At 45.0% G+C, this 12,948-nt stretch overlaps 1 protein-coding gene and 1 pseudogene across 1 annotated transcript; both read left to right on the top strand.

Annotated features, from left to right (window-relative positions):
* The first annotated feature begins 7,646 nt into the window (after window positions 1–7,646).
* On the top strand, window positions 7,647–9,356 carry LOC119356776 (anthocyanidin 5,3-O-glucosyltransferase-like). The gene has a single exon (XM_037623761.1). It carries the CDS (start codon window positions 7,739–7,741, stop codon window positions 9,143–9,145), a length of 1,407 nt encoding a protein of 468 aa, XP_037479658.1. The 5' UTR covers window positions 7,647–7,738; the 3' UTR covers window positions 9,146–9,356.
* Window positions 9,187–12,711, top strand: LOC119358251 (annotated as a pseudogene).
* Window positions 12,712–12,948: the final 237 nt, after the last annotated feature.

The raw sequence follows: 12,948 nt of genomic DNA, 5'->3' as shown, positions 1-12,948 counted from the left end.
ACTCATTGGACTGCAGTCAAGAGAATTTTGAGGTATCTTAAGTTTTCAGAGGGACTTGGGCTTCATATTACCAGGTCTTCATCCATGCTTGTTACTGCATACTCTGATGCAGACTAGGCAGGTTGTCCTGATGACAGAAGATCCACAAGTGGTTTTGCTGTGTTTCTGGGAACAAACCTTGTATCATGGAGTGCAAGGAAACAGGCTACAGTCTCAAGATCTAGCACTGAGGCTGAGGATAAAGCTTTGGCTAATGCAACAGCTGAAGTAATGTGGATACAGACTTTACTTTATGAACTTGGAATTAAAGCTCCACAAGCTTCTAGGCTATGGTGTGATAACATTTGTGCCACTTATCTTTCAGCTAATCCTATTTTCCATGCACGAACCAAACATATTGAAGTTGATTTTCACTTTGTCAGAGAAAGAGTAGGTCGAAAGCTACTTGACATTCGGTTCATACCCACAGGAGATCAACTTGCTGATGGCTTTACAAAAACACTCACCGTGAGATGGCTAGATGAGTTCAAGTACAATCTTAACCTTGGCAAAGCTTCATGAGGTTTAGATTGAGGGGGAGTGTTAGAATTAGTTGTTGTATAGGGATAGAATTCACTTTAAACTGTAAACCTATTCTATCTCTTCTTCTGTTTCCATCTCTCCCGAGTATATCTCTCTAAACTGGTCGATCTAGCCTCGATCCAAAACTTGTAAGCCACGGCATATGTTCCATATAATGCAATGCGGCCCGAGCAAAGGGTTCTACGCTTCCCATAATATTTTGACACTCTTGTTTTGTATTGCACTGCCTAGCCATAGATGGACGAACTCTTTGGTCTACATATATGAACTAAAACACACACAAGCATCAACATCTAGGTTAAGTCCATGTTTGGATTCAGTATTAAGGTTTAGATAGATGCAGGTTATAAGCAGCAAGGTGTCTCAGTCTCTTCAGGAGAAATCCCTTCACATTAAAAATTGGGGGATCACGTGGTCATGCACTCTTAAGAGGTAATTCATATATAGCTGCGTTTACCTGTTCTGGTATTTGGTGTTTGCTTTGTATGACATTTTGTTGATTCCGTCTACTGATGTTGTTGCTACTACAGTTGGATACCTCTTGCCAGGATTAGTGCAGCGGACTGTGTTCTGCAAGTGTTGTTGACTCGACACCTCTTGAGTCAAGACTGGTTCAGAGAAGTTGGTAACTGATTAGTTCACCCTTGATGCACTAGCTTTCTTCACAACATGCACTAGCTTTCTTCACACCATAGTCATCAACGACTGCAACTACAATGCTATGAAGACGGATGTACAAGAGCTGCTCAGCCGCACACGAGTTGAGCAAGAACAAAAACAAGAAATTAGAAATAGAGAGATGGCAAAAAGAAAACCTTCAGCAAGTGAAGTAAGGCAAACAACGATCTCCAAAAAAGTTTTTCTCCAGTTTCTAGATATTTTGCCAATCCGTTAAGAGTCAAGATGTGCATCCAGCAACAACTTCAACATTCTCTACACAGGGAACAGATCACCAAGAACAAAAGCAGAAGAAATATCTTCATCTCTCTACCACTACATCACAGAGACAAACCAAGCCAGAGGATCAACATCTCTGGTCTAAGAAGCGAACCAAACCTTTGCAATTCGGTATCCAGTAGCCATTATCACCACGTACCGTAGATCACATGCGTGTACCAACTAGATGTACTCTTTCTTTGTATGAACTACTTTGCAACGAATTAAGTCTTGGGCGACTTACCAAACATTGCAAAAAAAACAAATAGCTTATCGATTCATGTGGCGCGGCGTGCCGCCGCGCACTACACACTAGTATCCTCTATAAAATTAAGAACATCCAAATTGAGAATATGCACAAACACGATGCCGCTTGCTGGAATAATCATCCGCAATTAAACTTTTTTTTGACCGCATAAACTTAAAATTCTAACAGTGATCATGCATAGTGATAGGTTGATGGGAATTACAAATGTCTCTGCATTGCACTACATTTCGCAACAAACCACTGCAAAATAAACAAGTCAGAGGGTATCACGTGCACGTATCCGGTCTCTAAGTCGACTATACAATCTTGTGAATGCAGTGAATCATGTTAAATCTGGTTTCACTGTACATTTGTTGGGTTTAGTATATAGAGTGAAAGGCAAAATGAGATAATTTATCAACATTAGACCGAGTTTATGAAACCTTTGCTTTTTCAGGTAGGATAAAAATAGTCTTGCTCCATATAAAATTACAATCACATCATGACTTGGGTATTTACATATGTATTTTATTCTATTCCTTTTATCATTTGGAAATGTTATTTCGCACGCCCATGGCCACGTTGCTTTTGAGGTATACCTTTGAACTGTCTACTTTTTTTAGTATGTGTTTGGTATTGTAGTGGTTTTATGATAACCATGTTTTCCCAACCAACGTTTCATTATTTTACCGCTTTTGTGAACCAACTTTTGATTCAAATCCGGTTAGGTCACTCCTAGTGGCTGTCAGGGAGGGATAAGAAATGCAATCTAGTTTCCTATCTATTCCTTGGCGCCACCGACAGTTCCCTTCCCTCCAACAACCGCTTCGATCGCTGGAGGGTAAGGGAATCTCAATCCATGCGTCCAATGCACACAGGGGGCTTTGTTCCTCGGTGGGACGGTTGAGATGGTGAAGACAGAGCTCCATCAAAACAATTGTGCTCGAGTTCGGCCGCCTTCCTGGCGAGGCCTCCAGTGGCAATGTCGGGGAGCTTGAGGTTTGGTTTCCTCTTGGATCCGTCGATCCTGTGAGGCGAGTGTCTCCCGGTGTGGTCCTTACGACCATACCGTGATTCTCTTGTCCCCCGTCTCTATCTCTGACGCGGTGTTGAGTGCTCCGACCAAGTTGTGGAGGCTATCAGGAGCACGGATGGGAGCAGCGGGAGGGAGTAGGCAAGCCCCGTTCGGGAACCAGTGGTTTTCTCCCTTTCCACCATCATTGCGCAGTTTTTGGAGAGGGTTGTGGTGTTATTTGTTGATCCAAAAGAAAGTTTGGATGGGTGGTGATGGCATATATATTTGGCGTGCAAAGCAAAATCTGATTGGCGCTTAAGCTCATGAAAGGTGACACAAAAACTTGATTAACGTACGACTTCCATTTCCATGATGACTTGCCAAAAGTGAGGCCCGACAAGTTGCATATTTTTGGCGTTTTGGCACGAGTGCCCACATGCCACCCTTCCATCCATAAGTGCCTAAATTCGTGTAACATTGAAAAAAGAAAACACCTGCTTGCTTGCTTGGATGCCAACAACTTTGCCCCCCCCCCAAGAGAGAGAGAGAGAGAGAGAGAGAGAGAGAGAGAGAGAGAGAGAGAGAGAGAGAAATGGCTCATTGCTAGCCAATCGAGGTGGGCAAAGAGTGAGAGGCCAGAGATTCTAACGCGTACTTGGAGTTGAGACGGTCCCCGCTTGGGAGAAAGGTTTTTAATTTCTATAACAAATATATTCTCGAAAAAACTAAGTATGTGACGTCAGATTTTTTGGACTTTAGGGGCGAAGGTCTCCTTACCGTTGGATTTAAGACACGAATTTTAGGGCAAGGGACATCAGCCACATCCGTGAACAAATTCGCTGCGAAAAAGGCAAGCATCACAAACGCTCCCCACTCTGTCTTGCTAGGTTTCCTTACCTCTTTTCTCCATTCGTATCACATCATAGTGTGATGCGAGCGGTACTTCGGCACAGGGGGGGAGGAGAGGTTGAGCTTGGTGGCATGACGAGATCCCGTGGAGGGTTGGTCCCTCTCTCGCAGTGGAGTTGGACACTGTACAAGGGAGGCATTGGGGAGGCGAATGACGGAAAGATATGTGACGGAGAAGGATGATGTCTTTGTGGTGAAAGACGAGGCAGGCCGTGCCGACGAACGCACGGAGATGATGAGCAGGACGAAGAACGCGCAGCACACACCGCAGCAGGTATGTCAGATCCTGGCTGGCTGCGCGGCGAGATTTGTTGTACTGCACATGTGGTCTAGGAGGCAGGATCTGGTCCAAGGAGCTTTGTTGTACCTGTGTTGTAGACGACCTCTGTGTCTTGCATTATGCCCCAAGTCTTCGGGAATGTTCTTTCTACGCTCCATGGGCCCTCTCAAGATGGCCTGTTGGTAAACCGCCATGGGGGGTTCTCGACCCGGCCCAGCTGACCAGGAGATGGCGTGGTGAGTGCCCCCTAGTCTAGGACACCATAAATGTTTTCCCAAACAAATTTTCATTTTTTATCGCTTTATGAAACAATTTTAGTCAAATCCAGTTAGATCACCCCTGGTGACTGAGAGGGAAGGATAAGAAATGCGAGCAAGTTTCCCATCCATTCCCCAGCACTGCTGCCCCCCCCTCCGATGGCCGCTTTAGTGGCGGGACGGTGGGGGAATCTCGATCTATGTGCCTAATGCACATATAGGGCTAGGTTCCTCGGTGGAGCAGTTGAGATGGGGAAGACAGAGCCCTGTCCGAATAATTTTACTCGAGCTCGGTCCTAATCTGGCGATGCCTCCAATGGTGGTGTCGACGAGCTAGAGGTTTGGTTACCTCTTGGACCCATCGATTCAGTGAGGTGTGCATCTCATGGTGTGGTCTTTTTAATTAGTGGAGGCCACGACCATGTGTGTGGAACTCTTGTCCCCCGTCTCTATCTTCGACACAGTGTTGAGTGCTCCGGCCACGTCGTGGAGGCTATGCGGTTTCTTCAGGGGTGGCTTTGCTGGCGATGGATGTGTTCGACGTGCTCTAATGGCGTCCGCATCATCCGTTCATTGTCTTCGCATTCTTCCTGGGTTGCTAGTCCTCTCAGGATGAATATATCGAATTCCCGCCCTAAACAAGCTTTGGCCGGCTTTTCAGAAAAGAAGTGTAGGGGCACAATGTGCAAACCGTCTTTTCAATGGACAGTTCTAATCGGGGTTGTTTCTGGTGCACCGGACGCCATAGCGCATTTTAATGTGTTTTGAAGAATCTGATAAAAATTAGCACATTGACGCAACATCAATGTATGTTGTCACAAAAATTCAAACCAAAATTCCAAACATTGCATGAGATATAAAAAAATTGACATCAATATGACAACGGGAAAAATGTGAAGCCCAACCTATGGTATGTACTCCCTCTATAAATAAATATAAAACATCTTATGTTTGTTTACAAAGGTTATACTATTTAGTGTCAAATTTGTTATTTTTTTACCTCGAGCAATGTTTTGAATTTTTATGACAACGATGTTGCGTGAATGTGCTAATGTTTTTTTAAATCAAATATTTCTAAAATGTGGTACGGGCATCCGGCGCACCGGTAGCACCACAAGCACCGGAAAAAGCTGCATGCTTGTTGCGTCAATATTCGGGCAAACGCACAGAAGAATCACCAACACATGAATTTGGACCAGCCCATTATACCAGAGCGAGTAAGCCGGTTTTCGAACCTTTTTTGTTTCTCTTACAAGTTTTCCAGTTTCTTTTGGTTTTTTCTCTTTCTCTTTTTTCTTTTCTTCTTGTTTTTTTCATTTATTTTCGTTTTTATTTTATTTTTCATTTCTTTTATTTTTCCCAATAATGTTCAAATTTGAACCAAAATTTTTTGCTTAAAAAATCAAAATTACAAAAAATGCTTGTCTTTTACAATTTTGTTCATAAATTTAGAAAATTCGGAATTTCATAAAGTCTTTATATTTTTGGATTTCAACTTTTTGTGTTTTTATTTATTTTCCAAAACTTCAAAAATAGGCGTGTTTTCAAATTTTGTTCATAAACTCAGTAAATGTTCAAGAATTTTAGAAAATGTTTGCCTTTTCAAAAAATGTTCTGAAGTTAAAAATGTTCTTGTTTTCAATTTCTGTTCACAAATTAAAAATGTTTGGGATTTAAGAAAATATGCCTGCTTAAAAAAATTGTCACAGATCCAAAAAATGTCTGCTTTTTTCAATTTTTGTAAGGAGTTTCAAATAATGCCCATGTGAAAAAAGTTTTAAAAAGTGTTGGTGTTTCCAAGGTTTTTGTTTTTTTGAAAAATATGTCATATTTTTCCAAAAAATGGATTTTTCAAATGTTTTTTGCAATTTTACAAACTATTCAAGATTTTAAAATGTATTCGCATTTTTAAACAATGTTTGAAATTCCAAAAAATCATACTTTTGGGAAAAAATTGGAATGTTGAAAATTTTCAAAATTTTGATTTTTTTTGGAATTTCATAAAATTTGCATTTTTTTCAAAAGATATCCGGCATTTCAAAATTGTTCGCCTTTTTTACAAGGAATGTTTTTTTATATATGTATGGTGATGTGTGTTCTTATACACTTTCGCTATATATCACCAGTAGCAATCCTCAGGTAGAGTGGCTAGCTGAACTTGTCTCAAGTTAATGAGTGCGAGTTCCAATCGTCAGAATCTCTCGATGTTTCTAGTATTTGTACGTCATTTTTTTTTACAGAAAACAAGTGTCTTCGCACCCGGTGGGCTAGCCCAGTTGTGCGCAGAGCCTTTGTGTCGCCCTCCTTTTTTTTGACAACACAAACCCACAAAGAGAGTTTTAGATTTTAATTATTTGCAGCCCAAAACAGTGTATAGAAATCAACTTTCCAAACTATAAAGAGATTGAGTCTAAAGCCTGCTTAACCTTACTCTTAGAAGATTTGTTGTATAAGATCGAAAGACTAAATGAAGATCTTTGCATCAAAACTCTAGAAAAAGAGTGGGCAATGACATTCCCAATCCATGGGACAGACTTAATTTCACATGTTCTAAGATGAGAAGAGTGGTTAAGAAATTCAGCAAGCATCAGTCTGATCCTTCAATGTCCTGTACTCTCGAATAGATTTCTTGCTCCTACCGCTTCAACAAAATTCCTGCAATCAGAAAAGAAGATAGCAGAATTTCATCCTAGAACTTTAACCACCACAGCTGCTAGAGTTAATCCAGCTTGAACAACTATTCTCCGCAGAAGCTTGAACGATGATTGTTAGCATCATTTTTGAGATACACCAAGTCCAACTTCCTCTTTTGCAATCTTCAGATTATAAGCAGCATCACTGTACGCCGAAAGACCTGCAATATGAGACTGAATATTTGGAACCTGAAAAGGAGAAACATTGTTGTTGATGGAACTGGTCTTAGCCTCCTCTTTATCCTCACTTAAATCAGCATTTAGCATTGCTTTTGTAGCATAGATGACCTGCATAATGTCGCCTTCCTATTTGACGCAAAATGCGTCATATAGGAGGTATCGGTGCACCAGATACATCCCCAGTTCTAATCAGCTGCTTAATGGACCATAATCTGCCAATACAAAGCATGGCCCAAAACCAACGCACACTGCTAGTCTGCTTGCTAAGAGCATGTACAATGGTTGATAAAGCGGTTTTATCTTAAATTTTGCATGTAATTTAGAGACAACAAAAAAAAATATCTACAGTGGGTTATATCTTAGCCTTATCTTTAATAACTTGTCATTTCTTAAAATATGATGAAACAAATTATGCTAAGAGATCATCATTTATGAGTTATCTCTCCTCCGCCTCATCATTTATCCTATGTGATATTCCTAAGATAGCACCATTGTATATTCACTAAGAAACAAAAATCTGCTCGCTCGAACCACACTGCTAGAAAGTCCACAAGATTCCGCCACTCCTCGCTTCCTCAGTCCTCGCCACTCTCACTCTCACTCTCACACCGTTGACCGCATCGTCGTCGGCAGTCGCCAATGGAGGCCGATCCACATCCGGCGGTGGTGCTGCACGCCTGCTTGGGCGTGGGCCACCTCACCCCCATGGTGGAGCTCGCCAAGCTCTTCCTCGGCCGCGGCATCCCCGTCGTCATCGCCGTTCCGACCCCTCCGGCCTCCACCGCCGATATCTTCGCCTCCTCAGCCCCCGCCGTCGCCAGCCTGGCCGCCGCCAACCCCACCATCTCCTTCCACCACCTCCCGCCCCCGGACTACCCCAACCCGGACCCGGACCCCTACCTGCAGATGGTCGACACGCTCCGCCTCACCGTGCCGTCCCTCCTCGCCTTCCTCCGCTCCCTCCCCTCCGTCGCCGCCCTCGTTCTCGACACCTTCTGCGTCGACGCCCTCGACGCCGCTGACGAACTCGGTGTCCCGGCGTATGTCTACTTCACCTCCTCCGCCGCCTACCTCGCGGCGTTCCTCCACCTCCCCCACTACCTCGCCACGACGGACGGCGGCGACTTCAAGGACATGGGCAAGGATCTCCTCCGCTTCCCCGGCGTCCCGCCGATCCCTGCCTCGGACATGCCCCAGATCGTGCAGGACCGCGCGAGCCGGACCTGCGCCGTGCGGATGGGGCAATACGGGCGCAAACCGGAGGCCCGGGGCTTGCTCATCAACACCTACGAGCGGCTGGAGGCGAGGGCCGTGACGGCGCTCCGGGAGGGCGCCTGTGTCCCGGGCCGCCCGACGCCGCCGGTGTACTGCATCGGGCCACTGATCGTGAAAGGCGAGGCGGCTGCACAAGCGCAGGGCGCGTGCTTGTCGTGGCTGGACGAGCAGCCGGAGCGGAGCGTGGTGTTCCTCTGCTTCGGCAGCTTGGGAGCGATGTCGGCGGCGCAGCTCAAGGAGATAGCGCGCGGGCTCGAGAACTCCGGCCACCGCTTCCTGTGGGTCGTGCGGAGCCCGCCTGAGGACCCGGCCAAATACTTCCTGCCGCGCCCAGAGCCAGACCTGGACGCGCTCCTCCCCGATGGGTTCTTGAAGAGGACGCAGGGGAGGGGGCTGGTCGTGAAGATGTGGGCGCCGCAGGTGGAGGTGCTGGGGCACGCCGCGACCGGCGCGTTCGTGACGCACTGCGGGTGGAACTCTGTCCTGGAGGCGGCGTCGGCCGGGGTGCCGATGCTGTGCTGGCCGCAGTACGCCGAGCAGAGGGCGAACAAGGTGTTCGTGGTGGACGAGATGAAGCTCGGGGTGGTGATGGAAGGGTACGACGAGGAGCTTGTCAAGGCAGAGGAGGTGGAGAAGAAGGTGAGGCTGGTGATGGAGTCCGACGAAGGGGGAAGGCTCCGGGGAAGGCTGGCATTGGCCAAGGAGAAGGCGGCGGAGGCGCTGGCGGACGGCGGGCCGACGGCGTTCGCCGAATTCTTGAAGGATCTGTAGATCATACAGAGATTGTAGCTAGAGCTTATTGCGAATTTAGAATGGGTGATTCTGAAGGTTTGCCTCGATTCCATCTCGTTATGCTATGCAGATTTGATTAGCTGCTTCAGAAATTATATCCTTGATTGTAATGATGTGGCATGGCTTAGCTGTGCTTCCAAACTCCAAAATGAAGTTGTCAAAACTGCAAGCGCTTGGATGTTCAGGGAAATAGTACGTTGCTTTCATTCAGAACTGACAGTCACTAAATTTGGTTGCTCACTATACAATTCGTTTTACTTCTCACTCTTTGTTTTTTAGATTTTGGTGTTCTTTTCTGTTATTGTTTGTTGGCTATAAGTTTAGAGCATCTCCAATAGCATGTGTATATTTGGATGTCTATATATTCGTATAGGCAATGGTCTAAAAAGATTCCCTAATATACACGTCCAGTTTTGCATCAGAACGTATATATACAGGGACCATGACAGGTGGGCCGTCGCTGGGAGAGCAAAAAATCGTGTCTGCAGCTGAGTTTGGACGACGCCTTCACATTGTCCAGACGTGGACATTATCGAGGTCGATTTAGAGGATGTATATATTTGGACGACCATTTAGGCAAGCTGTTGGACGTCTGTTTTGGGCTCACGTCGTGGAAAACGAGTATAGGCATCCATATAGACAAGCTATTGGAGATGCTCTTAGTGTCATTTGGATGTTCTCTTCTAATGCATACTGCAGAGTAGTGCAAACTTGGGTTCATATTCTGAGATTTTTCTTATCGAGTAGAAATTTAGGATTCTTATAAAAACTGGAAACGATTTTTTTAAGGTTCCGTGTCAGTACCTGATCCGTAGTCCAAATGAAACATATAGTTTGTTCTCACGGAAGCCTACTAGATCAAGAAGCACAACAGTTCGTTACAGAAATGAGGCAATACAGTAGGTTGCTACTGATCCCGTGATCCGCTAACCACGGATAAAAGAGAACTCTTGAAATTGCTGCAGACAAGAATGGCGTTCGTGTAGCTGCTTCTGTCAAGTTAGAGACCAAGCAGATGTTTTTTATGGAATCACAACTCTTCTTCAACCCAGAAGCCCATGATCTGGTTGTATGATCATCGCTGTGCGTTGTCTAGAAAATCCCGACACCTCCCATTCCTACGTGTAATTAGAACCCAAACATGTATGTGAGCATTGTGTTCAAGTGAGAAGTAGAGTCGCTTGCCGATGGATCACTAGTAGAAGGAAGAAGTAGAGTATATATGGGTGGCAATGTTCTGTACATCTTCCATTATAGGAGTACGGTATGTAGTATGGATCACTAGTACGAAGTAAAGTAACCAAGCTACCCAATACGATTTTTGGTACGACAAAGAATCATACCCATTCACATAATCATCTATCGGGTACACAACCACATCTAATCATTCTACAAAAATCAGATATTGTGTGTGAAGTAGTTTCATTTAGAAATTTACCGCTTAAAATACATGAAACAATAGAGCAGGAGAACTGGATGTTTGCTTTGATTATTATTTTGCCACACGATTGGGCCTAGTGTGTTTATGAGAAATGGTTATTTTAGTAACCTGTGTAAAAAGAAATAAGTTTGTCTTGGAATTCTTTTCTGACAGATGATCGTTTAGCCTAAAGAAATAAGTTAAGTGCTATAGACTAGAATTTCCTTTTGGGGTACTAGAGTTTTTTTCAAGATGCAAAATTTTCAAGGGAAGTGTATAAGCAGTACCGAACATAAGAAAAGGTAGTTTGATGCACCTATATTAAAAAAATTTCTTTCCAATGCAAGCTATCACTAGTGGACCTCATCAAGGAATAAAAAAATAAGACACTAGTACACATGCATCTCTAATCTTCACTTCATATATTTTTAGCTTTTTACACCTGACCATAATTTTTCTCTCCAAGCACATCCACCTCATCCAGAATTCCATTTCCCCATTCGAACCTACTTTTTCTGTCATCCGATCCTACATGGCATGCGAGACGTCACCCTGGAGCTATACATTGGCCATGCCCCTACTGCGACGCAGTTACATACTGAAGCCTTTTCTACTGGAGGTTGAAGCTTGCAATGTATCTTGGTTCAATCTCAATTGCAACTCTCCCCATCATCTAGAACATATTTTTGTCACACATGGTTACTTCAGCTCGTCGAACCTGGAAAACTGCTTGTTACATGAGCACATTGATTGCCTCCTCCGCGTTCGACAATTAAAAAAAACTAAGGGCATTTGTAGACTTCTAAAACATTGTCATGATCATCCATAAGTGTATATCATTATTGCATCAATGTATTGCACGAGAAAACATGGAACACAATCCAAGAAAGAAAAACAATGTTCACATATGTCAAAAATAAGAGATTTAAAATAGAACAGAGCAAGACTGGCAATAAAACAGATATGCAACAACCACAGTGAAAAAAAACATTTGAGCACTAACTACAAATATCAAACCCAGTCATTTACACAGGTGAAATAGGTTCAAAACATGCTCTCTCTCTCTCTCTCGCACACACACACACACACACAAATAGCAGTACACAGTTCAAAAAAGGTTTGCAAAAAATTGTATGAACACAAAGCACCACTCTTTCACTCTTATAGTTAGACACACACCAAATAGCAGTACACAATTTAAACATGGTTTGAGAAAAAACTGATTGAATACGAAAGAGCAACTCTTTCAGTCTTATAATTAGCCATAACTGGATCAATCAAGACAACGTATTATCACACTTGACAAGAGAAAGCACATGATGACACAGACAATTGTAGTTGTGGCAAACTTTCGGCGGCGCGGCTCAAGGAGATAGCACGTGGGCTCGAGAACTCCGGCCACCGCTTCCTGTGGGTCGTGCGGAGTCCGCCCGAGGACCCGACCAAATACTTCATGCACCTTCCGAAGCCGGATCTGGACACACTCTTCCCCGAGGGGTTCTTGAAGAGGACGCAAACAAGGGGGGTGGTTGTGAAGATGTGGGCGCCTCAGGTGGAGCAAAAATGCTAAACACACAGACTCATTACAGGGGGATTACAGGCCCTTCCTTCTAATTATCTTCAACTCCCCCCCCCCCAAATTTCCAGGTGGGTGGGCCCCTTCCTCTCCCTTAATCCAATCAACACCTGACAAGTCACAAGCACTCTGTAAAAACCCCGTATTAGTCCGTGAATGTAGCATTGTTGCCGGTGGAGGTGCTGCGGCACACCACGACCAGCGCATTCGTGACGCACTGCGGGTGGAACTCCGTCCTGGAGGCGGCATCAACCGGGGTGCCGATGTTGTGCTGGCCGCAGTACGCCGAGCTGAAAGCGAACAAGGTGTTCTTGGTGGACGAGATGAAGCTCGGAGTGGTGGTAGAAGGGTGTGACGAGGAGCTTGTCAAGGCCGAGGAGGTGGAGAAAGAAGGTGAGGCTGGTGATGGAGTCGGATGAAGGAGAAAAGCTGAGGGCAAGGCTGGCATCAGTGAAGGAGAAGGCGGCGGAGGCGCTGGCGGACGGCGGGCTGTCAAGGATGGCGTTCACGGAGTTCTTGAAGGATTTGAAGATCCAGGAGCACTGGTAGAAAAAGGGCCTGTCGTCCCGGTTCGTAAGGGCCTTTTGTCCCGGTTCGGGAACCGGGACTAAAGGGTCGGTACTAATGCCCTGTCCCTTTAGTCCCGGTTCAATCCAGAACCGGGACAGATGGGCCTCCACGTGGCCTGTGCGCGGAGCCCAGGCAGGAGACCCTTTGGTCCCGGTTGGTGGCACCAACTGGGACCAATAGGCATCCACGCGTCAGCATTTCTGTGGCTGGGGTTTT

Source organism: Triticum dicoccoides, chromosome 2A (genome assembly GCF_002162155.2).
Source record: "Triticum dicoccoides isolate Atlit2015 ecotype Zavitan chromosome 2A, WEW_v2.0, whole genome shotgun sequence".
Lineage (NCBI taxonomy): Eukaryota > Viridiplantae > Streptophyta > Magnoliopsida > Poales > Poaceae > Triticum > Triticum dicoccoides.
This window is presented reverse-complemented; position numbering and strand designations above follow the sequence as displayed.

What these genes read in the sequence shown, in the direction of transcription:
- LOC119356776 (XM_037623761.1), top strand. Translation starts at nt 7,739, where the DNA reads ATGGAGGCCGATCCACATCCGGCGGTGGTGCTGCACGCCTGCTTGGGC.